The 27,563-nt window shown below is 42.8% G+C and overlaps 2 protein-coding genes across 3 annotated transcripts in view; one reads left to right on the forward strand and one right to left on the reverse strand.

The window, feature by feature from the left end:
• The window catches only part of LOC120955640 (delta-like protein 1), a 117,111-nt gene that overhangs the window by 80,599 nt on the left and 8,949 nt on the right, over nt 1–27,563 (forward strand). The gene's annotated exons all lie outside the window — the stretch shown is intronic.
• LOC120955642 (autophagy protein 5) lies at nt 421–27,114 on the reverse strand. Of its 2 annotated transcripts, XM_040376692.2 has the most exons (8): nt 26,781–27,114; nt 26,607–26,706; nt 26,429–26,534; nt 26,231–26,355; nt 26,051–26,148; nt 23,140–23,245; nt 1,331–1,457; nt 421–1,103 (listed from the first exon to the last, which is right to left on the reverse strand). In XM_040376692.2, the coding sequence occupies exons 1-7, from the start codon at nt 26,928–26,930 to the stop codon at nt 1,345–1,347; spliced, it is 798 nt and encodes a 265-aa protein (XP_040232626.1). In that variant the 5' UTR covers nt 26,931–27,114; the 3' UTR covers nt 421–1,103; nt 1,331–1,344. The 2 variants fall into 2 exon arrangements, with proteins under 2 accessions (XP_040232626.1, XP_040232625.1); XM_040376691.2 differs by having other exon boundaries at nt 421–1,457.

A 27,563-nucleotide genomic window follows, 5' to 3' on the forward strand; every position in this document is an offset into this window, starting at 1 on the left:
TGTCCGCCACCTAAGAAGATGAAAAAAAAAAAAAACTCCGGAAGCTGCGAAAATTATCACCCTGCCGCAAAACATCGATGCAAATTGCTCATCAATCGATGGCAAAAAGGGTGTTGGCGGCTGACTAGGTGGTCTAGATGAAATTTGGGCTCGCAAGTGCTGGAGCAGATGCTTTTATTTGCTCTTCGCGAGTTTCTTTGCCGTATGGTAAATTAGCCAAGTACAAAAATGAAATTAAAAAAGGGAGTTTTTGGAACTCAAGATTTTGAAGATGGCGCAACCCCCAACATTTACTTTCTTTCCATCGCGATGTTTAAACACACTAAAAAGGCTTGCCGACAAGCATAATGCACAACGAAAACAACGGACAAAAAAGCCTCCTTTTCTCATTCGAAAAAGCGAGCGAGACACGAGATGGAATAAAGGTAACTAGCCGCAGTGTGCATATATTTTACCTTCTTATTATGACAACATTAATGGTGCTTCACTTGTACCGCCCGTCATATGCACACCGCGAACGAGCGCGAACGTGCGCGCCCCTCCGGTGCCCGGTGGTAGTACGGCGGCAAAACACAACACGTCTGTGGCTGGCTGGCGCGAAAAAGAGAAACGATAATCGTATAATTAGACATAAATGTCAAGCAAGCAAAAGACGGCGACGGTGACTGCGGCGACTGTGGCGGTGACGGCTCCAAATGGCGACCGAGCGACTGCGAGATCACGGCACCGGGCACGGTTTAAGATACGGCCGCGGCAGACTCGGTGGTGCGCGCGCGAGACCTTATCTTAACCCATCTCCCCCATCTCCCCGGGGCTGACTGACTGGCTGTGTGTGTATGTATGTGTCGCAGGTTTACTGCGAAGGATGTTCAGCTCCCTCCCTCTTCCATCCACTATTTGGGTGGACGACGATACGATCAGTGAAGTACCACCAGGTTCCATAGTGTCTGGGCGGCCACCACGGTTGTGTGTCTCTCTGCTGCTGCGTGGGAATGAATATGACGCCATCTCTCTTCTTGGTCCGATTCCGCGTCCGAGCGCGGGCTGCTGATGAACGTGATCATTTCTCGATCGTCGTCTTCCTCTGGGTTTTTTTAATGCGGCTGGGGGCGAGTAGTGATGGAGGGCGCCAGCACAAAAATCCAAATCGAGAGGAAAATAAAGAGAAGTCCGTGAAGCGTAAGACGAATGTGCGGCGGTGACGCGCGATAAGGTAGAACGGGCGATGATGGCGATGATGACGACGGTGACGGCGGTTTCTCCGGGGGTTTTTGGTTTTGGTACGGACTCCCACCCACCACCATCATCTTCACCCTCCCACTTTACACACCTGAGCGATGGGGCTTATGCGTACGATAGACAGAGATGCAGAAAGTTGTCCGGATAGCTGAGGTGCTCCGACAGCCACTGGAGTGGAGTGGATTCCGGCACGGTAACGCCATGGGTTCTTGCCTCGACTGTGGAGTGGGAAAAGGAGAGAAAGAGAGAATGGCTGATTAGCTGATGGGGGCAATGGCGCGCAACGTGTGATCTGAAAAGGCAAAATCAAGCCCCATCGGGTTCCCGCCGTCCGCTTTCGACCACTCGCCGCCCGGGATACGCCTGGCCCACGATACACATCTTTTCCAATTAGGAGCGCTTCCCTTTGCCGGCTACAGAGGTCCCGCACGGGGCGCGCGGGCCGACAGACGGACGGCGGCGATGGGGCGAATGAAAAATAAAATCAAACGTATCTAAGTATCGCGTTTGCCGAATATGGCCACTTGGAACCGGTTTTGGGACAATGTTAAGAATTCTTCGATCCCTTTAGGATGAGTAAACATGTTTGTCGAGCACATGCTGGGGAAGAAGGGAGATCGTTCGTTTAGGGATGTGGGGATGATATAGGAAGAACACTACTATGCGACAAAGTAAAACCAAAAATGAAAAGAGTCTTAACGTGATCTTTAGCCAAAGAAAGATAAAATGGGTGATACAGGAGATGATCAAAGTATTAGATTTCTTGATCTATGTCTAAAGAGCATAGTTCTCAATGAAAAATATGAAGTATACCAACCTACTACATTCCCGACAAGGTATTCCAAGGTAATACAGTCTGGGGTCTAATCTTTGCTAAGTAATCTGAGTATTATACGAGCATAGCATTGATTACCAATCAGGTTAGAACTCAAATTGCATAGAAAAAGGCAAATAGAATGCAGTAAATATCGAAGCATCATAGAACTGCATGATGTCATATCTTTAAGAATGGACCCAACAAATGGTATATTGATCCAAATCATGTCTTTTTCATATGGGACAATGAGATCATTTATATTATGATCCGTCTATTCTATAAAGATTCATCTTTTGTTTGAAATCGTCCATGTATAATTGTTTGACTTAATTTGAGATTATATCATCTTCTCAGTAACATGTTCACAAAACAGTCTTCGAAGCTATGACATCAGCAAGAAGACGAGGAATCAATGTGACCATTAAAATATCAAGTATCAGGAACATTTCTAATCACAGAGAAATCTCTCAGTGGAGATCCTCGAAGGAGTCGGCTGATTAGACAGACGTTCTTGGATCTTGAACAAACTAATCAATACTTTTAAAAACCAAACATTTATGTAAAATGATAGGACCTTTAATGTACTCTTACTAGACAAACATCAAGCATTGGACATCTTGTAGAAATTTCAGAATAGAAAGACTTCACTGTATTTTGATTCTTAAAGTATCTTAGCATTACGGTTGGGGTTTAGGATACATAGATGCAAAATATGTGTAAGATAGGTCCATAGATCAAAGATTCTAGGTCTTCAAGATCCAAGGTCCATGATCTTTATTACAAACAATCTTTTCTAGTTATATATTCACCCAATATCATCAAAGAATCCAAAACTTCATACACAAACGATTGAAATCTATCTCAGAACATTCCCCTTTATATCTGTCATCATCATCACAACCCCCTTATTGCCACGTTAATCAGAAACCACCCATCGACAGAACGCCACCCATTGATAGGAGATTAGGCGTGCGTTGGAAAACAAACCGAAACCCAAAAGCCCTTCCGAACGTAACGACTCGTTTCTCAAGAAATTCTTAATTCGTTTCTTGGTTATTTAAATAGTTTCTCCCCACACAAATACACGTATATGGGGCTCAGAGCGAAAGAGTGTATCAGGCAACAGAAATGTGATCTTCAATCCTTCGACGTCGTACGTCGTTCTTTCTTGAAGGCAGCTGGCGTTTCGGATCGTTTTTTGTATCTCTCTTCTCTCGCCCATTTTCTTCAGGAAAATGATTTAACAACATTCCTGTTGCTGTTTTCGTAAGCTCGCTCCGTCCACCGGGACAGACCCGCGGGCGTCAAGCAGGGCGTGTATCAACTCTGCTTTGTTTGTTGTCCTCCGTGCTCTACAAAAATCCACCACCCATCCAAACAATCTTTGCTGGGGAGTAAAACTGTCGATCTGATGTATTCCTGTGTTGCTCGCTCTCCAACTCCAACCAGCACTTTAGTCATCCTCATCATCACCATCATATGTGTGGAACCTCCTATCTCCACCATCGAGAGCCGCCGTTTGGGGACCCAAAAGGTGGCCCATAAAACCGGTCTCCAACGATCTGTAGAGAAAACGAGCCTTCCCGAGCAGGCTGGCTGCGCAAAGCAAGCTCGTCAAAGAGCGATTAGAAAATTAATAAACCGACCCTGTCTTTCTCTCTCTCTCTTTCCATTCGTTTGAGGTCTTGAGGGTGCGCTTCTTGGGTTCCAAAATAAAATAAAATAAAAAAAGAAATACAGACGCCAGAAAGGAATGATCGAAAATTGCTTTGAAATGAGTTCACCATATCTCGAGAGCGAGTTTCGGTTAGATCGGGCAGGCTCTCTGCCGAAAGTCGAGAAGGAAAGAGGAAAAGACAAATTCCACAGAACAGACCCCTGGGCGATGATGGCGCAGCGAGATAGTGGCGACCCGGCCGAAGCAACGAGACGTCGAGGAGCCCAGGATCGGTTCTTTTTTTTTGGGTTGGCTGGTTTGACGTAGGACCGTTTTATTTTTGCGGCTTTGTCGGGTTACGGGTTGTGTTAATTTTGGGCAAACTTGAGCATTGGGTTGGTTGGATGACGCCACCATCCAGTCGTTCCTGTACGAGCTCTCCTGGGCTTGTGTTTTTTAATCCAACCCAAAAGCAATTTAACAGAAAAAGAATTAAAATTAGACAGACAAAAAACAAGAACCTCAAGATTACCTCACTAAGTGGCTCTCTGTGTGAGCTCTTTTTTGCGTTGCTTTTTCCTGCCTCCACCGGCTCGTGGCTCATTTCGCACCTAAACCTTCTGCGGACATTCTTTGACGTGCTTCTACTTGTGATTTGCTGCCCGATAGGGATCGACACCACAAACAATGAATATCATTCAGCATAATCTCCCGTTTCCAACGTACTTTCACGAAGCTTCCAGGAAAACCGCACCCAAAAACCGTTGCTCTCGCTCATTTTGAACCAAACACACACGGGCTGAAATCTGAAATCCGCCGATCATTCTTGAGCCTTGACTCTCCCCTGCATCCCCGCGTTTTGGCGTTTGGAAGATCCTGTCAATCCGCGGGCTCACACTTCTTTATGTTATGGGCGGCAAAAGTTCAGGCATTTTTTTCTCGATTGGCGCATATTATTTTTAGCTCTTTTATCGCATCCTTCATCCCCATCCTCAGGGTACACTTTTTTGCTCTTCCTCCCCATTTTATAATTCATTAGGAGGCTTATGCATACACAGGATGCGGCGAGAGCTGAGGATCGGGTGCGCGTTGAGCCGAAATTGAAAAATTCCATTCATCCCAATCATGGACGAATGTGTGATGGAGAGCGGTTTTTTTCGATTTACCGTGATCGTTTGGGGAGGTTCGAAATTCTTTGCCTCATTTAGGGTGTGTGTGTGTGGAATGCTACTCCATTTTAAGGCATGACTCGTAAAGGTGTGTTATTTTGGGGCAGATGCTACCGGTTCATCTGCTTGAACTGATCTAAATAGATCGTTTGCATCTGAATATTACTTTTTGGGTTAGTTGAAGCTGAAAAAATGTGTATAATTTTATGTTTATATACTTTCATCGCATTATAACCGAAATGAACAAATATGAGAGTTTAAGAAATTGTCCAGAACCAATTTTATTATTTTTTTTCTTCAATGTGGCAAGAACAAATAGTTTCGACTAATAGAGCTCAAGGAAGCTTTAACTCTAAGTTATATTTTCGCTAAAAAGCGGTTAAGCTTGTTTTAACGTGCCTTAACCACGATCGCAAATAAATCAGATGGTGCTAGGAAGAGTCAACTAACGTTTGCATTAAAAAAATGCACAAAAATTGTCGAAGGGTTTGTCTTTGCCTGCACTAACGAAACATTAATTTCACGTTCAATTATAGTATCCCATGAGCCTGTAGACAAAATTTGATACCTTTATCAGTCGAACTCTAATCGTAAATGGCCAAAAAAGTAAAGCAACTTTATTCTGTAGCGTACGCAATCAAAGAACGGCACTCCGCAGTGTCTAAAACAGGACTCCGTGAGGCAGTTTGTGGACGTCCCATAAGCCTGTTCCGGCATCTACAACATTTTGGCATTATTAGACAACAATCAGAGCTCCGAAAGAAGGAATGTACCGAATGGCCGACGACCCTGAACGACTTGAGTTTCAAAGGAAGTTGAAAATGAAGACCGAGAGACAAGTGACTGCATCGCTGCGATAAATTGGCCCGGAGGTTGATGCAACCGGTCAAACAGTGAAATAGTACCTGGGGAATATTAACAAACATAACCGCGTCCACTGGCTTTGCAGCGGTAAGCTTTGACGCCAAAAGTCAATGTGATTATTTCAAGCGAATTTCGATTGAGTTTCGATATGACACTCTAGTCTGCGAACCGGTCCAACATCCACTAGCTGCGTCCCATCGATTTTTTTTCTGGACCAACATTATGCAAAAGCTCTACTCTAACAATTTTGTCGCGAAAACTGAGGAGGAATGGATAAAAATCAAAGGTAGATCTTTAAACATGCCTATACGCATATCTTCGTCTGCCATTAGTTAGTTTTATTTCATCTACTGTTCAGAATAGCTACTCCGTATTAGAATTAAATGTAGAGAGAATGAGTAAGAATGTCTCAACTTCTAAGAATCACACAAAACGAACCATTAAACATTTAGTGAGTTGCTTCGTGCAGAGTTAACACATTCAACACTCAAAAGAGCTATATGAATCAAGAATGATTTAATAGTATTCAATATCGAGGTTAAAGTTATCATCGTGATCATGATCATCGTAACGCTCGAAAGAGTTGTTTTACCCACAAATGATTAGAATCTTTGTGACTTACGAGTCACCATCGAGAGTTAAATCATTATTCGTAGCAATCAATCCATTCATGTTTACATTCTGACACATTATGTTGTTAATTATTTTTATTCAACTTATTAATTTTGGTTCGTAAAATTCTTAAAAGTAGCTATTAACTATTATTAAAAATAGAAGAATCAAGCAGTTTATAACTTTCTCATTCTTTACGGACGGTTACTGTGTCATACTGAAACAGTAACTGAAACCATTCTTCTGCACCATTCATAACTCAGGTTTTCCTCGACATTCAACTTGACCTTACCCAAACCGGAACCCCCCCCCCCCCCCATTCCCTTTTGGACGGCGTTTTCTTTATTATGTGGAGCAGTTTCCCATTCTTAACGCACGTCATTTCAAGACCAATGACCACCAACAACCGGTGTGGACACCGGCCAGAGCACGATGTGTGTTGGCTATGAGGACGCGGAAAAATATCACGTCAAACAACACCAGCCTTTTTCCCAACCAGCGCACACCGCAGGTAAGGCACTTGTCGACCGATAATGAACCGGTGAACCGAGTACGTTTGGTGCATTTAAAAATAAGTACACAATTTTCCCCCCAGTACGCGCACACCGAGATTTTTGCCAAGCGACAGTGACACGGCAGTGTCATGAAGACACATTGTCTACCACGATCCACCGGTTGGACACTTGGGAGAAGTGGACAACTTCAAAACCTGTTGGTATGCGCCACCCGCGCCATGGGAATATTGAAAAAGGGACAACAACGCGATTAGGAAAAAAGGCTGATAAAAAGGACAATCGTAGGACGTGCAATCTATTTTCAAAACCAATCCTCTGCAGTTATGTTCCCGCAAGGAAGGCTCGTCCAATGGTCCGATTCTGATGATAGCTGATGCTGAGTGTCGTAACAGCCCAGGCAAAACCCATTGCTAATGATTGATTTTCTCAGCTAGGGATTTGGTTTCTTTTTTCTTCTCTCTCTCTAAAAATGTGTGCTGGCCATTGATGGGTGGGTGAATGGGGCAAGGGGGTGTTAGGGTAGAATCCACCACCGCCTCGGTACACGTTCGTTTGATGTACGTCAAATCGTTGACCGTTGTCGCGGTGTGGGTTGTTGTCAGTTCGGATGATCTATTTTCGAAATCGACCTCACTCTTTCCCTCCCACGAACACTCTTCCTCTCTTCCGCCCTCTGGTGACTCCACCCTCAGTAGTGGTGGAGGAATTTTTGCAGGCCTCAATTTGTCTGTAATGTGCCAAACACCGCCTCGGCTTGCCCTTTTTTTGTGCTGTACGCCCTCAGCCGTCTCACTGGGTGACTCGAGTCAGTGTTGGGTGGGTGTGTCCTCCGCGCTCACTGTCACCGCCGCCGCCGCCGAACTCGGTTTTGGTGCAGCATCCGAAGGATATTTTCAGATCGATTGAGTCACCGAGTGTAGAAGAGGCGGCAGAGAGATACGAAAAAAAAGGAAAAGAACCAACAACCACGCCACATTGCTGCCGATGCTGCAATTACCGTTGCCAAAATAAAGCGAACATTCTCAACGCTCACTTAGGGCACCCTCTGCCCCCTACGCTGCTGTGTCTTTCCTCACCTCTCAGGTGGGGTGGTGACTTACTGTTTACTTCAAACCCCGCACGCTCGGTCGGTCGGTAGATAGTGTAGCATGTGCAGTTTCAGTTGCATGATGCAACCGTGAGGTAATGCGCCATATCACCAACGAACATCGAAGCCTTCGGCTAATGGGTAGCAAGTTGGCGCACTGATAGAACATTTCTTGGAATACTACGGGCATTTAGGTACTTAGTACGAGATGCTATAAAAATGTTTAATAGCAATTTTATAGCAAGTTTATAGCAACTTTAATAATATCAAGAATGATGTCTACTGCTTTTTAATTGTACATACTATTTATGAGACAATCCAATGGAATTTTAATAGCTGAATTTTAAAGCAACTTTATAGCATCGATAATTTTACTAAAATATGTTACTAAAAAGATTTGTAACGAATAATCTATACTTGTAACAATACTTCTATACCAGATAACTATCAGCAACGCCTTATGTCGCTTTTTTTACTCATCGTTCGCTGACGACGGCTGGCGATGATCGTTGCCAAGCGACACATGTGTTTTGCTACAATCCTTTTACCCGGGCTACAATCGGCCGGATCTGCACTTAGTGTCCCATTTAGCGCCGTCCTCTCTCCTTCCTCCTTCACCTTCCACCGAACCACCACCCACTCGAGGCACCCTGCTTCACTGTTCGGCGCTTCCTTGCAAAACTATTCGCTTTTCTAATTCAGCCAAACAACCGCGGCGCAACAAAAACAACAACTTAAAAAAAAGACAACCCGTGGCAGATGCTTTTCGCATGAGGCGATGCGCGTGACAGTAACGAAAAAGAGAAGAATAAGAAAAGGAAAAACCCCCCTCACGGCCCCAAAATTGCTATTGCCGCGGTGGTTGCCAAGAAAGAAGGATTCCACCGCGCGGCGTCTTTCAATCAGGTGTGCGGTGTGCGGTGGGTATGATGAAAGGGGTGGTGGAGTGGCTCGTTCAGGGGGTGATAAAAACACCACAAATAAAATTACCTCAAAAGTACACGCCCTGCCAATGACGTATGTGATGTGGTATTGTACGGGGGGGCAAGCGAAACAGTGATGGACAGTGAAATGTTGAACGTCACACCTTTCTATAGAAAAAAATGCTTTGCACTTACATTTTTATGATTTATCGCAACTGATAGAAAAAAAGATACGTCATACGAAGGATGTTTATTGCGTTTTTTTTTTTAATTTTTATGAACTGTTATGAAACTTTATAACTGAGCATTAAATAATTACCGAACTGTGCGTGAGTAATAAGTCTTAGGGAGAGCTCTAGCTAATGTTTCTTGTTTGGTTTCATACAAAGAAATATATTTTAAAGATTTGTATTTTCATTCAATTAATAAAGGGTTTCCCGAGGATTCTTTTTTAAGGTTTCCCATTTTTGATTCCATAATTCTATCCTATTTTGAATCGATTGTATAGTTTTATGGGTTGCAAGTAAACTGTTCAAATTTCATTGCAAATCTTGCAAGTTCAATTTTTAATAATTTCCAAATAACAATTAAATTGATGCGAATAATTCGCATTAAAAAAAACAAACATGATAGACATAATTTTTATTTTTCAATTAATCTATTCCATATATCTGTAATATGATTGTTGAAAAACGCGGTGGATTGTTTAGAGAAAACACTTTATTTACTGATATGAGGTTAAATCAAAAAATTAGTCCACATGTACCGATTGTCGAATTTCAACTAACTCGCTAGGATCCGACCAATCCTCCTCCTTCTCTCCTAATTTACCGTTTTTATGCTCCCTCTCACTCTCTTCTCTAGCGTTGTGACCTGAAAGACTGTTTTTTTATTTTTTTTTATTATTTTTTTTTTATTTTTATTTTTTTTTTTGACTGTTGGGCACTCACGAGTTTCCAACAATGATCGACGGCATATTGCTGCTTCATGATCATGCTGCTCATGCTGCTAGAGCACAGCCTTATAGCTTTATTTATTCAATTGTTTACCTCCCTTGGGAAGGAATCTCTTTTATCTATTTTAAAATGCACAAAAATAAAAGGATTCGTCATAGTCCCGCAACACAACTCATTATCGTAAAATTTCATGATCTCCTATCTATCTACAAAACACAACACGACCATGTTGCACACCATAAAATAATAGTACCAATGTAAATTGAGGAGAGAGAATTGTTTGTTGAGTGACCTCTTTAATGGCTGTTTTCCCCCCTTCTTCTGGGTGCTTTGGTTTGTTGCTCTTGATAGGCGTTTTGGCATCATTTTTTTTTCGTTTTACTTTCACGCGTTCTCAGGCGCGCGGCAAAGAACAAAGTGAAAGCAAATTCGGGTGCAAAACGAAAATAAAACACCAACCAACAGGCAGGGCAAACGACGGCAGCAAAAAAGGGCTTTCTCTTTCATTTGTCCTCACACGCGCGTTGATCCTTACTTGCTGAGGGGGTTGGATGCGCACAAAAATTGCATGTGCACGCCACCATCACGAAAGCGCCAAAGGTATGCGCCAGAGCAGGCCGAAAAGGCAACGCACAACGCACCACAATCGGTTCAATTTTTAGCAGGCACAGTCAGTTACATTTCGATCACTAAGTGCTCGGCGATGATTGACGATCGAGCGCCACATGATCAAGGGCAGCGCACGGGGGTTTATATTCGCTCTCTGCGTATCACCGCCTTCCTTTCCGCCACCACTTCCATTGCGCCACACGAGCGCAAAAAGGGCTCGAGAGAATGCCCGAGCGACCGCGACGTGCTGGTTCGCACGCAAACCCCGTGAAGATGAACCCACCACCACTAACACCACCAGTGTTGCTTGTTGTTTTGCCGTTTTGTCACCCCCGTTCTTGACACACGGCGGCTCCGATGGGGGCGACACGATGGCTAATCTCTTCCGTTTTGGCAGACCGCGCTTGGCGCGCGGGGTGTTTCTGGTTGCGCGCCGCCGATGACCGATTAGGTCATTGTTTTATTTCGTGCTCGTGATGTCAGCCCATCGAAATGTTGGCCACCGGGCCATGGCGGTATGTGCGTGTGTGGTGGGGGTCTTTTTTTGCTTTTTGATACCGTTTTGTTGTGTGTGTGTGTTTTTTTTTCAACTCAATAGGTAATAAGTATTCTCGGTAAAAGGGGAACAAACTCATCGAAAAATTGTCACAGAGTGCAAAATAAATCGACCGGGTTACACGCGTACCACTGTGTCCTGAGTATGTCTCTGGTAATTCGGGTAACCCATCCCGGTTACAACCGGACACACAAGGCCGCTGTGTCAAAGCGAAGACCCATTTTGGCAAGTTTTTGGCGAGGTCTCAAACGGACTCCAATGCCGCGCGATGATGGAATCGGTCCACAGCGCGCAATCGACGAGATAAGAAAGCGCGTAATGGCGCCAGGGGATGTTTTCGCTGTAGCACAACCCGATAGCACAACCCCATTCCCCTGCCCGATAAGTTTGCTGTTAACAAAAAAAAAAAATAGGGCGAACCAAAATCGACAATACATTCCAAAGTGCAAACCAATGGAGACCCACACGCGATAAGCTGACAACGCTTTGTGGCCGTTCGTATCAATTTTCACACTCGCAACTCGCACTTTTATCAGCATCGATCGGTGACGTTCGTTTTTTGGGGGAAGGGCGGCTTCTTGAAAAAAATAAGATAGAAGGTGGTGCACACAACTGCTGCAAAGGTCTCGCTGTGTGGCTCCTGCAAGAGTTGTTGCATTCCAATGTCAATGTTTGCGCAGAATGTGTGATGTAACGGTCTTTCGATTGACCAATTACACCATAAAGTGTGTTTGCTGTGAGAAATTAAACGCTAAAATCCGCAAGCAAAAGTGTATTAAAAATACAAAATAATGCCACGCAAAGCAACTAAGTGGGTACTGCGTACTCATACAGCACAACAACGCGCGCCAAGTCAACAAGAAGCTGCGCATCGGTATCGATGCGAGCCGATTTCCAATTAAAGCAAATGAGATAATCTACATTTCGCTATGATTGATAATGTTGCGCGAGGTGACGTTATCGGTGACGGAGCGTGAAAACTGCATCATTAGTAGATAATGGGAGAAGTAAAAAAAAAGGTATAGCTCCCGAAGGGTTCCCAGTTGAGTCACGTGATGACTGACTTAGAAATATGGGAGGTTGTTTTGACTCTACGTAAAGCAATCATATTCATAAGAATCTTAAAAACATACAATAATCTAGATTAAAAGATCATCTAGATCATGTTTCTCATTTTCCTCAATGGAATTAAATTTGATGTTAGAAAAGATTGAATTTTAATTGAAATAGATAACACCGTTTCGTGTGTGTATCTCTGTAATTTCAATTGTAAAATCAATTCAATTCGCATAGTATGCTAAAAATAGTGCTCTTTAGGGCTTAAGTGATGTAGGAGCAAAAATAGTGATGGGAGCTCGGAATCTGCTCCGGAATTGGAATCGACCTAGGAATCGCAATTTGCTCCGGTAACGAAATCAGAATTGACTCCAGAATTGGAATTATTTCAGAAATGAGAATCAACTCTTGAATTGGAATAAGAATTTTCAGAAGCGAAATCATTCCGGGCATCTCCTTTAGAATGGATCATTTACAAATAATTTTTTTGTAAATCTATCACGTAGCATCATTGGACCCAAACGCCTATTCTTATGGAGATGCCAAAACTAACACCGATTTCGAAGCCGATTCTGATTCCGGAGCTGATTTCAATACCAGAACCGATTCTGATTCCGGAACCGATTCCATAATTGATTCCAGACACTGATTCCGGGCCTAATAATCGGAATCGATTCCAGAAAACTTCGAAGCTAGCCGAAATCGATTCCGACGAAAACTTAATTTACAAATCACTAATCCTGAAGAAGTGTATGAGTGTTAATTCCAATTTCAGTATACATCCATACATTGGCAACCACAACAACTATGCAAAACTTTAAAAAAAACTATGAAAAACGTAATTTGACGAACAATACAAATTACTGTCAGAATTCAATAGATTAACACTTTTCCGTGGTTTTCCGAGATTTTTTCATACATGGACCTGAGGTTTTGACTGAAACATAGCAAAAGAATGTCAACTTCGACGTGTGAGCAAAGTTTTTAAAATAGCTCCAAGGAACTGTCTAGGAAACCACAAATTCAGAATATAGGTGTCTTACTTTAGGTGGACGCCATTGTAGGTCCAGATATATGAAAATGTCGCGGTAACAATTCCATAAACAAGTTACAGCATCAAATAACTTTCTTTTAGGGGTTACGGGTCATGCCGGCATATACAGGCTTTCGAGACTTACTAAGTACCACGCAGCCGGATAGTCAATCCTTTCTTAGAGCGATCGTTCATACGAAGCTTGAATTCAGGACGGGTATGTCGTTAAGTCGTCAGAGTTGAGACGATAGTATTGATGAAAAAAGTATAGGATCAGTATAAGTTCTGGTTTGGGTTCGGCATCAATTCCAGGGCTGCTACGGATTTTGGAGCAGTTTCAGGACCGGTATTATAGGGTCAAGATCAATTTCATGCCCGGTATGGGATCGGGATCAATTCCACGATAGGTATGTCGTCAGTATCAGTTAAAGGACCGTTAGGATCAGTACCAGAGCAAGCAAATGTTCATGACTAATTCTGACACCTGTATGGGTTTGGAATCAGTTATAGCACCAGCATGAGTGCTGTAAAATTCCAGGATCAACATGGGTTCTGAATCAGTTTCTTTCCATGTGTCCCTTGGAGTTAAAATTCTCCTGGAATTTGTGTTCTATTTTCAAACTGCAAAACACTGGAGTAGTATCCTAACGGCTATTATTTTATTTTATAATACGTTGAATAAATTCTCTTAGGGGCCATCTTGCATATCTGTATAAGAATAATTAACGATTAATTTTCACTAAGCTTTGACCATTTATCCAGCTCCCAAAGATTGCCTTAAATCTTCACAACGGCAGCAGAACCCTACAAATAAAACAATTAACCTAATGCAAAACGGGAAAAGAAAACAAATGCAACAAGTTCTCGGGTAATACAACACAGGTTATTAAAAACCCTTTAAAGCTCTTCAAAGCCTAAACCCGTTGCTTGCTGAAGCCGAAACCGAATTAATTATCAATCCAACACACCCACCGAAAGCATCCATTTCTATAAATCTTCGACATTGTTACACTGATTGTTTCATGTTACCTGGGTTAAATCCTTTTCCTCAGCCAACAGAACAGATGAGCAAAACGTTTAAGATGCGCTCTTACCCGTCGACAACCATATTTTTACAAATAGCATTAAAAACGCACACATACAAAATCTACGCACAATGCTACGACCCTCCCACGGGTGTTGCATTTTGAAGATGCATTGCTGCTTCCACTTCTTCTAACATAAAGCCAAAAAGGGAACTGGTTCGGGATGCAGACACACATATGGCCCACCTCTCTGTGCGCAGTTGGAAATAATGATAATAATTTATGCAAATTTCTTTCTTCTCTCGCAACGCCAATCCGCTTTTCACTTGGGATTGGAGGTGTATTGTGCGCACATCGAAACCGTGGGAGAGATAAGGCACAAGGTGGACCACCATCACCACACCATGAATGGCAGGTAACGGAAGATTCCTTGGGCTGTTTGGAGTTGTTTAGAAGAAAGACAGCGCCGCACCATCCTACCCAACTTACACACTTTGCACTTGAGAGAAGTGCATTTGCATTTTTTATGTGACTCTCCGCACTCTGCACAGGTTTTGTCTGAACCTAATGTACGTGCCACATTCCCCTCCTTGGGTTTCCTCCTGGTGGGTGCAAGAACGCAGGTTGGGAAAGTCTCAACGATGGGCTGCCAACTTCATCTTGAAGGCGATAGCATCCCTTGGTTCCAAGTGTCGAACAACCAGAGTTCCTCTGATGCGTCCAAGGCTTCCTCGTACCTTGCACACCTTGCTGCTCTGTAGTGCAAGCAATAAAATCACTACCAACGGTTCAAATTACCTATTTTTTGCTTTCTCTCATCAACCATCGTGTGAGGTGCATTTTGACCATTGCAAACAGAACCGGCACAAGAACCATACAGCATCGTGTTGCTGCGCTCTTCAGACACTGTTGAAGCCTCCGCAAATAGGCGCTCGGGAAAAAGGACTAGAACACAGAACGAAACATAAAACGATCCGCGTATGCGCCTGTTGGGTCTTCTCTACTCGCCCTACACGTCTCCTTATTTATACATTTACGATGGTAATAAAATATTCACACCTTGCTGAATAAACAGCAGTCCGTTTTCGGCTGGAGGCGCAACCAACCAGGTACCTTTCTCTCGCCGTAGAGCCGGGCACGATCGACGATGATCCTTGGCGTTTTTCTTTTCTCTCGGTCAAGGTGCTTTCTCGTCAGGACATCGCATACACTTGTGGCATGTGAAGAACGGGCGGCTAGCGAGCAAAAAGGGAAAAGATCCGACCGTCTTTTCATTACATCCATAAGACACACACAGAAAGGCCGACCTTTCCGTTCCCTTTTGTTTTACCGCATTCGCATCTTCCTTTGCTGCTGCTGCTGCTGGTGTTTGTGTTGCCACAGAGAGTCCTTTTAGGTCGGGACAAGGATCTTCCCATATCCTTCGAGAATCGGAGGATCTACCTGTCCTGTCCTAAAACAATATTTAACTGGCTAACACACCTTGATGCTGCTGCGATGGCAGTGAGGTGCAGCCGAGGACGGAAACATTCCATCTGGCAAAACGGCAGGTAGGCATGGCAGGTTGGTTTAGTGTACTTTGCATATTGCACCGGGTTTAGGTTCGATGATTGAGTGTGGAAAAATAACAATCGTCAAAGTGTCAACGGGCAAACACCGACACACAAGTGGCGGGGAACGACCGGCTGCAGATGGCGACCGTGGGATCACACTTCAAATGGGCCTTCGGAAAATAAACCCATCGAACCTACAGGTCACATAAAGCCACAGCTGGCCACTACTGGTATGGGAGGCAGGATTTTTTTAATTATAAGAGAAAAAATCCACAATTCTATAAAACAAGTAGATTTCATTCCCTCGCAGCTGTTAAAACACAACGAATTTGCTTCCCTAGGATATTAATAAATCAAGTTGGTTATGATTTTGTGTTATTTTGAATATCTTAAACTAATCGTTACTCGAACACTCCTTACTCCAAGGCAACTCCAAGGATCTCATGAAGATTTTGAAAGTTATTATCTTATTTTTGGATCGATCTATCTCAGATCTTAGTTTGTTAAGGAGAACCTGCTCTCTTTCCTATCTAATACTTAAAGATCGATCGCTAATGATGTTGAATTGGGCAGATGATTATTACACACATGTGTTAGGAACACATTACTCCATTTATACTACCCGTACAGCTTAGATATTTATTGCTGGTACTGTCAGATGGTAGGTTGGTAGGTCTTCCTAGTTATTTCAATCATTCGAAGTAAAAATCCGATCTAGAAAATGTCAACCATCTGACAAACCCTGAAATGTAATTACATAAATCGTTTACTTGTTGTTGTAATAGGATAGATCAAACCATATGACCAAGTTTTGGCAAATATTGTTCTGTCTGTTACCGAGTAATGCGTTTTGCAACCTACGCCGACTCTGAGCCATTAGAATTAATAATAATTGTAATAATTAATAGTAAATCACAACAATTGTGTTGTGAAAAACATCAATGACAACAATGACACAAATAAGCAAATTGTCCGGCACGAATTTTTCATTGTTTATTGGCAAACCCCACAAAATTGTACCGGGACTACCCATATTAATTAAATATGTTATACAATTGCAGCTTTATAATACAATTTATGTATAAAAAAGTCCTCGTACGACTTAACAACATGCCCGCCATGGGTTCAAGCCCCAAATGGACCGTGCCGCCATACGTAGGACTGACTATCCTGCTATGGGGGGGATCAATAAGTCACTGAAAGCCAAGCCCACAAGTAGTGGTACAGGCAGGCCTTGACCGACAACGGTTGTTGAGCCAAAAAGAAGAAGAAGAAGAAGAAGATAAAAAGTCCTTTGTTGAAAAGATTGAAATGTAGATCCTTTGAAGCCAAAGGGACAAGAGTGTCAACAAGCGTTTTTTTTCAGTAAAACTTTAGTTAAATGACTAATTGAGTATACAGATGGTTTCGTTCCAATGACTAGGTATACAGTGCCGAATTTCATATAACTTAATCGATTTTTCTCATTGTTTTCATCTGTTTTATATTGAGTATAAAAATTAGCAGAGTATTTTCATGTTTGAACCATACCGAATAACCTCACAAAACACATAGGAACAAAGAACTGAGCTTAAACACATAGAAGCTGAGAAAAAGTGAAATTTTTCGTGGGATTGCTTTGAAATAAATCATTTGTCCTGTTCTCCTGTTTGTCAATTAAAAATCTAATTAAAAACAACTTTTGGGGCAAAAGAGCTACCTCTATTTGGGGCAAGTGTGCCACTATATTGCATAGACATGGAACTGTAAAAAAACATAAACATTGTTTTAGAATGCAGCTGTATGATGCGCTATTATGAGCGGATTTCGACCCCGAGAAAACAGACCACTAACTTCCATATTTAGGTTTTAGTGAGTTGTAACATGAAATGCTTAAGATGGCACACTTGTCCTAAATTACGCTACTGTTTATCATTCTTAAATAATAATAAAAACACGATAAAGAAGGTTTTTTTACCCATGGATATTTTTGTACTAATATTTCCTGATTGTCCTTTGATGATCTTTATTTGCGCCTTGTGCTCGCCCCAACATCAAACCACTTTTGGCATCACTAAATCATAATTATGGTTCATTCCCAACTGTAAGTAATTAGATCAAAATGCGATTTCTTATTGTTCGCCAGAGAAAGATCTCTCTCAGCCAACCAACAACCAACAACAAACAACCAAAATTATCAAAACCGCTAATAATCGAGCAAAATATGCTGCTGCGTGCCTGTATTTTTCGGGGCTAAAATTACCCAAAAGAATCCACCGGATCGGGTAGTTCCGCGTAGAGGAAGCTGGGAATGCTTTGCTATTTTCGAAGTAGATCACACCGCAGCACAGGAATGTCTGGTCACAACGGGCGAACCACCCCGTAGGGGGTTGGCATCCTGGGAATGTTGTGAATTTTTAACTTGAATCACAAACCAGGAAGTGGCGGTGCAAGAGGGGACAAGAGGAGGTAGTAGGTGTGAAATTTATTTGTTTGTTTGCCGCACGCCCAAAAATGCCGCCCAAAAAGTGTGTTTATATTAATTGAATTCTCACACAGAACAATTCGAACGATCCAACAATTCATCTTCATCGCGCAAGTATCGCCGTCCAACGACGTCACGATTTGGCCCCGAGTGCAGAGAGTTCAGAGCCGTCATCGTTTGAAATGCCAGAGACGCGAAGTGAACTCGAAAGAACATTCGCCAAGGGTCGAGCCAAACGGCGACGATATCAATTGTCACTTGCGCGACGACAGACCATTGCTCGACCGTCTGCCTATTGCTCATAAATCAGATATTAAACAGGAGCGCGGTGGTAGCGAACTGCATCTCGTAAAGGAGCTATATCCATCGACAAATCGTCCGGGTCAGAGATAGACACCCCAAAATGACAAACGACTAATTGATAGACGACACTTGCACCATCCGTCGGCAACCAGGTGCTGTGTATTGTGCATTCGTGCATAGTTTCATCAGACAATTCCTTATCGTGTGTGTGTGTGTGTGTGCTTGTGGCGTGGCTAATGGCGGACAGCGATATGCGGACGACCACAAATCAACAAACAAACATCCTTTAATAACCCTCCCCCGGGGTACATCGTACATCGGGGCAGTTGTGAAAAAGCTTCCCCACCACTTTGCAATCGGGAGGTGGGCCGTCCTGTATGGGGTTGGGTTTGATTTTGCAACACCCAAACCGATCCCCCCCATTGCTCTATTGCGGTTGTGCAAACACCGAAACACTAACGAATCGATGAACCCTTCCCCATCCGATCCGGAGTCGGAGGACGAACACGGCCATCACGCGCGCGAACGATGTGCCACACGCGACTGTTGCATCTCCCTTTCCCCCCGCAAAGCGACCACGGCACACCTGACACATGACAGGTAACGACCGATGCCCGTCCCAAAGCAGGTGGAGAGCATAGTGTCTATAGGCGGGAAAGGGGGGGGGGGGGGGAAGGAGAATGATCTTCTCCGTGGACAAATTTTCGCTAATTGATCGTACGTGAGCGTATTGCTAAACGCATTATTCTGTTCGCATTGAATTTTAGGGCTGACCGCGTGCGTGGGGTTTTTGGGTGTTGGAACGAGACAAGCAAACTAATCAAATCGCATACTCCTCATCAATTGGTCGTACTTTTCTTGTGTGTGTGTGTGTTTGTCGACAGCGCGCGAATGGTAATGAGGCCGAAAAAGCACTTCGTTCAATGATCAATGATTTCCGATTGCTTATCGTCATGTGTTTACCGAGAGCTGATGTGCGATCGGGCTACTTAACGCAGGTGATCGATCAGCACCAATCAAGGGTGCTGAAGCAGCACAATAGATAATTTGGGGGCAGAGGGTGGGGTGGTGTGTCCGCCGATCAGTCATCCAGCAGCGGAGCGCGTTTCTAATTGCCGGCAAATTTCGGCGTCGGTACGCTTTTCGTCAACGGCAAAGGGACCACAAACTCAAACCCGATTGAGAAATGCATCGCAACCAGCAGCACTTCGTATTATCGATCTATTAGGCCGTTCCGTTGAATTATTCTGTAATTGATTAGATGAGATCTTAAGATTGGGCTGGGGGAAAGGGTGTGTGTGTGTGTGTGTGTGACCAAGCAGGGGTTATGGAAGCAATTTAATTTGAGCGTTGGCACACTTTCTCGACACGCAATCAAGTAATGTGGAAACTATGTAGGAGAAGGTAGGTAACGACGGACACGTTAAAGTAAATGTTTAAAAACTAGGGATATATAAATACAGTCACCATGAAGATGGGCATACCTTATCTTACAGCCATGTTTTATTAGAAAAACTGTTGAAACTGTCAAGTTCCTATCACCTGTTTTGTTTTGTCATGAATAAAAAACATGTCTTTTTCGTGCAGTTTTGAAATGTTCGGGTAAGACAGACACCTGATATGGGAAAGATGAACACTATGAAGGGTAAGATGGACACCTGTAGAAAACGTTAGAAATTGAAGAGTTTTATAGTATTTTAGCACATCCTATTACTTTCCACATCCTCGTACGTACATAAACTAATTCTTGGCCAATTGGCACAAAGGTTCATTCTGCCATGAATTTAGGAATTGTAAGCGCAATCTATGATGTATTATAAACGGATATCATAGATTGCAGAATCTGAAGCATTATTGAAATATCGCGCACTAACAGCTGACGTTGCTCCAGCTTACAGAGCAACTGTTTAAAACTTCGCTTTAGGAAATTACTCCGCAGAAAGTACGTGGCCCCAGCGTGTTTGAAGGACTTGTTAACAGGTCAAGCCAATTTTTTCACCATGTCAAAATTCATCTTATTGGTCTTTGTAATCCCATAGAATCTCTCATCTATTCCTGAATGATGTCATATCAATGCCTCTTCTTTTTGTTGATCAAAGATGTCCAAGTCGTGGTTAGATATTGGGTTTCGTGAAGTGCCTCATCAGCGTCGAGCGAGTAATAGCATAAAGTATGAATGCTTTCTTTAGTTTCTGGATGGTTTATATCTTCAAAATACCCGTAGTATTTAAGGGATTTGATGAAATCTATTCATCATCAATTGATATACGAAGTAAAATGTTCCAACAAATTCGATGTCAATCTTTCCCTACTAAAGAGTGTCCGTATTTCCCGCTTTGGTGTTAGGATGTTAAAAAAACCACATGAAAACAAGATTTTTTAGTGCTTTCATCCTTGTTTTTTCGCTAGTTTTTTGCTTTATAACCACGACAGCTCATTAAAGTTGCAACTCACGAAATAAAAATTCCGAAAATATACACAAGATACAGAGCTTCAGAACTAAAGCAGTCAAATTAGATCCACAAGCGACCGCATGATTGAAAATTTGTTTTGTTCGTGAATTCAACCATTTTTGAATATATTATGCCGAAAATGTTCTCAAATGTATTGTTTTACTTTCACTTTGGATGCTACATTTTTTAATTATTCGATATTAACTTGTATCATGAATTTATGAGAAGTGTTCATGTTACCCGTAGTGTCCATCTTTACCTACCTTCCCCTACTATATTTGGGCTGTGAAATTATGTCAAAGAGTCGAGAATGTGTGCCAATTTGTTGAGAAAATAATTAAATTGTTTAGAAACTATTTTCTTACATCCTCATGATTGTGACTGTTTGAAATATAATCGTTTTAAACGGACTGCAAAAAGCCCCAAAAAGGGCTCGAGAAACTGTGCCACCTTATGAATCTAATCAATTATTCATTCACCGAAAGGACACCCGTATCAGACCAGGTGACAAAAACTCCTGTAAAATCAACGATTTAAGTTCGCTGTGACACATTTACACAACCCTGTATGTCTGGTGTGCCATCAGAGCACCAGTTTGCTCTCAAACAACAGAGCGACATGCAATAATTAATTACCCCTCGACAACAACAAGCGAACCCGCACATCGGTGGATTGGTTTTAGAAGCCAACCCCCCCTACTGTCCTTCGTCGAACACAGCCGAAACGGATGCGATCGCACCATCCTAATTGGCTATAAAATACATCCATTTCGTGTCCATAACTTAAGTCCACCGGGCCAGGAGTGTGAGGGAACGTGGAAAACCCCCGTGGAGGGGACCTAAGCGGAGTAAGCGGACGACTCGCCAGCGAACCAATAGCGAAAATTCGGCACACGGTGTAAACAATTTGCATATAAACAGACACGGACCGACGACGATTCGGCAAATCAGATCGCTTGGCTTTGATTCGTCCGCCAAGGCGTGCGTGAGGGGTGGGGGATGCATACACACACACACCTGGCATGGCATCAGATACACACAACAAGCCGATGCCTGGTGGAGCAGTAGTGCCTAGAGAGTGCGCATAAATCCCGAAGGAGGTCCCATACATTCCCTTCGGGACGCGTCAAAGACGGCATCAGTGAAGAAGAAAAAAAAACACCACCCCGTCGATCGAAATCCAAATACAGAGAGAAGGGAGGCGAGAGAGTTTTAAATACATAACATAGAAATAATCGGTGCTCGTTAGCAATATTAATGAGCGGTGGGACACTCGGTTTTGAGACAGGCTGTGGACCCCGTTTTTGGAGAAGCAAATGGAGATGCGAAGCATTATGGAAGCTCATTTCGTATTCCGGTTGGGTGATGGAAATTCGTAAACAAAATATTAATTTCAAAAAAACGATCGAACCGAATCGATCGTATTCTTCCGTCCCTTCCCATCTGGGTAGGGTACCAGACCTTCTCGGCAGCGGCAAGTCCCGGTCCCGGCTGACAAGTGTGAGAAAATTAGCAATCCACCGATTGCATCGCATTACACAGAGAGAGAGAGAGGACCGACGGAATGGTCCAGATGGTCGGTAACGGAGAGGAAGCAAACAAAAACACTGATAGCATCATCGCCGTGTCTCCATGCTGTCTCGCATCATTTCAGCCAAGCTCAAGGATGATACAATGCAACAGGGCAACAGGGCCTCAGGGGGGAAACAAATTAGCCGTAAAGCTATACCTCCGAAAGCCGGGACTTTCCCGGGGTACCTGTGTACCGCCACGATTTCGGACAGTTTATCCTTAACCGTACGCACAATCACGTACGCACTACTGCACAGCAGTGCATTGTGTCCTTCGGGGCAGGTTCTGGTCCTGGCCCATTCATATGCCTCGAGCAGCATCGATCCTGACTGACCCACACACACACACACACAATAGCGCACCCTTGGTAGACAGGGAAAGAAGGCGAAACGCCAATAATTTCCACAATGTCATCCCTTCGCCGGGAGAGGAGCCACCGAGAAAAAAAAGGCTCAGGACACATCGGAGCACCAACAATACAACAGGCACCCCCAGAGGATAATGCTAAAGGTGTACATTGTTTTGTAGCAACGGAGTGTATATGTAGTACCTTTACCCGTGCGTGTGTGCGTGTGCGTTAAAGAGACCGTGCAATTGGGACACACTGCTGGGATACTGGGACAGGCTAAAACGAAGCGATACAACACAAACGGCAACAGTTTTTGGCGCTCACTTACCTGCTTTCCTAACAGGTGTTGAGAAATCGTCCAACAAATCCTGCAACAGACGCTTCTGACCGGATGCGGTGCTGGGTGCGACTAGTTTCTGCTGGTACGTACCGTCCTGAAGCGGGGGAAATGATAAAAAACAGAGACGTTAATCAAGGCAACTCTGCGCGGTTGGCTGAATTCGTGATAGTGCTGATAATTGCTGGGTTGGTTAGGCTATGCTCGAAACGATAATTGTTGCAGCACAACTGACGATCTTTTGAAGATTTTTACAACTTTCCGCATAAAGTTGGTTGAATTTATGCAAGGCTAGTTTGGGGTAGTTATTAGCTTTTTACTAAACTTTTTTTTAATTGCATTTATGTTTCATGATGTACTAAAAGATCGATAGGCATCAGCACAGACGTATCGCAAATGGAAGAAGTTATAGTAGGTATGGTACTTTAAAAATACTGTGGGTCAATAATTGATTAAAAAACAATATTTTACATAACGTTATTGCCTTTGTAGCGTCTGTAGCAACTCATACGTTTCGATGAATAAATTATGACTTAAACTTTACTTCGTTTCAAAAATTATCTTTTGTTTAGTCAAATTGCATGTTCAAACCTTCGGATAATATACCAATTCTAACCTTTGCAAAATCGTAAAATACGAACTGTAGCATGACATAAATGCTGATTGGAAAATATCCATTTTCTTGAAATGGGATTATACACAAATCCTATTAGAAGTACAGGGAGCACAAGAATTGTACGTGAGTTGATAAATACAGGGTTTTTCAGGAGTTCTCATGGTTGTGGGACACTTCCTTGATAATTTCTTTAGGGAACTGTTAATGAGGAGAATTGGATTGTATGGCACCCTTTAAGAACAGGCTCATTAAGATTTCCTATTGGATTTGTCCAAAACGGATGCTATAGAGTCCAATTCCTATCACATAAAGTTCATTTCCCGAAGAAGGAGTCAAGAAAGTGTCCTTCAACTATGAAAACCACCGAAAACCGCTGTAATCAGATGCATGCTGAACTAACGATTTTTTTTCTCCTTCGTCGGCAACAACCTTGTCTAGGCCCAACTAACCTTGACTTTTTGTGAATTTTTGGTGTACTATGTATTGTAATGTATTGCGGGACCGGCCAACGGGTTTTTCGATCCAGTTTAAATATGAATCATGATGATAATAAGTTCCACATCTTAACCCAAAAAAGGGTTGAAAAGCACCGAAGTATCTTATTCTAATGGTAGGTTTGAAGAAGTAAAATTTACGAACAAGTGGTGGCAGCTGATAACGGTCTAAAGCACTCATCGGGTACATGCATTCGTCAAGGTCAATTGACAATGTTCTTCCATAGAAAAAATGAGTCTAATTCCATCAAATGCAATAATTGTTCCTAACATCCTTACCGAAGCTTGTCAAGAACATATTAATGGGTCGTAGGCCACCTACAATAATCAATGAGAGAATGTCGTTGAACATAATGCTAATATCGAATGGAAATCATACTCATCATACATAACGGTGCTTCAATGCTTGTTCTGCAATATATCCTACACTAGTTGAAAACCATGTATTTAGCATTTTAATATGCTCATTACCAAAACAATTAATTATTGTCGCCCTGTACGGTGAACATCATACAAGTTCTGATCGAACAAACGTTATCTTATAGCCAAACGACTTGCACGATCATGCCGGCCTTATCAGGCAGCCGGATAAGTCTTGCAATAGAGGAGGGTGACATTACAGGGTTTTCCAAGAGTTCTATTAGCTGTAGGACACTTTATTGACTCTTTCTTACGCGAAATGAACTTAATGGCATGGGAATTGGACTCTACAACACCCTTGTGGAACAAATCTAATTGCAATTTCAAAGGAGTCTGTCCAAAAAGGGTGCCAAAGTGTCCAATTTCCATTATATGAAGTTTACTTCCCATAAGAGGAAGTCAAGGAAGTGCCCCACAACTATGAGAACCCCTGGCAAACCCTGTATTAGGAATGAGGTCTGTCCGGCCTTCACCATCGGGCCGTCTCATCTTTAACTAAGCACTATGCTATGAGCAGGGGTGCATTAAGCAGTACGCAAACTAAACGGTCGCGAGGGCCCCAAAAAAAAGGAACCCAACCCCTGCTCACACGTAAATTTGCTTCGTAAACATTTCCTGATTTAGAATTCTTTACACAACTTATCACTCGACACTCTTGAAAGGCCTACATTCGTGTGAGCGCTTAGGGCTTCAACTTGTGCTAATCCGCCACTGGATATGAGACATCAAATGTCATGTAAGTTGATTATTTTAAATCATGCTTTGGTTTGAAGTGTTCAAGACTATATACAGTAGGTGACCGCTAACTGAGAGGTAAACAAGCTCCAGTTAACGAACAATGTTCGCTAACTGGAGTGACGTTTCTATGGATTGATTGTTTTGATTGGCGTTCACTGGAATAAACATACCAAACTTTTTTTTCATTTATGTTGATATAAAGTATAGTAATTCGTGTAATAACATAAATTAATAGCAAATGTAGGCAAGAGACCCTAAATTTGTTTGAAAAATGCACATTTGCGACAAATTTCTCTTCATGAGATTCCGGATGGTTCATGTTTTGACGTTTAAGTGTTCGTTAACTGAGAATCAATCCAGTTAGCGAACCTCCAGTTAAAAAGCACTCCATTTAAAACACATCCAGTTAGCGGTCACCTACTGTACTATGCTTGATATCCTGCTTAAGTTCTAACCTCTAACACTAGCGAAACCCCTTTGTTCCTGTCCATTGATTTGAAATTCAATTTTTTTTCTGTACAGGGACCCTGCCATGGTTTTAGCAGTTTTTTTTTTAAATAAATAAAAAAAACTCCAAGCATTAGATAATATCGTATTATCGTAAGGCAACGTGTCAATAGACAATGAATCTTACCTCGGCATAGCACCTTACTGGAATGTGTTTGAAACCGTCCTGGTCGGGGATGGGTTCCATCAATCGCCTGTTTACCGCCCAGAACTGGTCGAACTTATCTGAAACGTGTTTATGGACCACCATTAGCCACCAATCTACACGATCACGTGCACTCCCTCTCTCGTTATCGTTTCGCCTTACCATTAACTAATCCTAACCAGAGCTGATTGTGGTCTTTCTTCTGCATGGCGGAAACCACTTGACCGCGATGTTTCAACACATCGGCTTCTTTGAGACTAGACATGAAGTGTGCTTCAACAATTTCTCTGCAATAAAGGGGAAAAATGGCATACTGGTTTAGTAAGGCTTTTTGCGCAGCGAATACTCTGGAAGACATACTTGTTGGGACACCGGATGAGAATATCATCGGGAAACTTTGAAAAATGTACTGTGACGTGCCAGGGCAGTGTCCCATCAGTACCGACGAGTAGATCGTACAAAACACCTAAAACAAGAAGACACGATTATGCTTCATGCTCTTCGATGCACCGGCGGCAACACACACACACACACCCACCTATAGGGAAGTGCCACTTTAATGGTGTTCCATTGCTGTCCATCCACATTTCCCCGTCCTGCAGCTCGTTCGACACGAATCGTAGGAAATGTTTTCTTACCTAATCGGAGAAAGAAGAAAGAATAAACCTTTAGTTGGCACGCAACCCACCGTCCATCCGTGAACCGTACTTACTTTATCAGTAACGAGAGGAAAGTAGCTCAACCGCGGTATGAGAAGAAAATACTCTTCCGGCTCTACATCGGTTTCGTCGGCCGATAGCTTAAAATGTACTGGAATTTTGCCCTCCCAAATTTCACGCAATATTTCACGATCGTTCGCCATGGTGTGTGTGTCTATGAGTAGTGTGCCGGGCGGTCCGCACGGTAGGACGCTTACAGCATCAAATCTTTGGATAGTTAAAGGACGGCGAAAAACAATACGGCACACACAGTATCGGCCAAAACACAGATTCTGCTCTTGCTCCCTTTTGCCGATTTCTTTGCTTTTGTTCTGAATCGATTGTTGTTTTGATTTGTGCTGTCAAATGCGGCCTGCAGGCAGTGTGACCAGTGTTTTGTTTTGGCAGTTTTCGGTAGGAGCGTCAAAATTTTATAGGTAATTTTTGATAGGAGTTTCATTGTGTATCGGTAGTTTTCGGTATGTTTTAAAATGTTAAGGGGAGACGGGAGTTGAGATGGGAGTGCTAATTTGCACGAGAAGATACATCATTTTTTTTAAAAGGAGATGCATCAGATTTACTTCATAGCAGTCCTACCGGTAAAAATCGGTAGGAATACAGATAAATAAGTATTTCTGGTCACTCTGCTCTCGCGGTGCGTTTATGTGGCATCGTTGAAGCGTCAAAGTTGTCACGACGTGTATCGAAAGCTCGTTTTGTCGGGGTTGTAGAACCCGAACGAACGGATCGTTATTCAATATTTGAGAATAAAATTTAAATAGGTTGAATGATGAAAT

This window comes from Anopheles coluzzii, chromosome 3 (genome assembly GCF_943734685.1).
Source record: "Anopheles coluzzii chromosome 3, AcolN3, whole genome shotgun sequence".
Classification (NCBI taxonomy): Eukaryota; Metazoa; Arthropoda; class Insecta; order Diptera; family Culicidae; genus Anopheles; species Anopheles coluzzii.

What these genes read in the sequence shown, in the direction of transcription:
- LOC120955642 (XM_040376692.2), bottom strand. Translation starts at nt 26,930, where the DNA reads ATGGCGAACGATCGTGAAATATTGCGTGAAATTTGGGAGGGCAAAATT. An exon ending in AAAGTGGCACTTCCCTATAG is followed by an intron (nt 26,535 to 26,606) that starts GTGGGTGTGTGT and finishes TTCTTGTTTTAG; the next exon opens with GTGTTTTGTACGATCTACTC. An exon ending in CTGGTTAGGATTAGTTAATG is followed by an intron (nt 26,149 to 26,230) that starts GTAAGGCGAAAC and finishes AACACGTTTCAG; the next exon opens with ATAAGTTCGACCAGTTCTGG.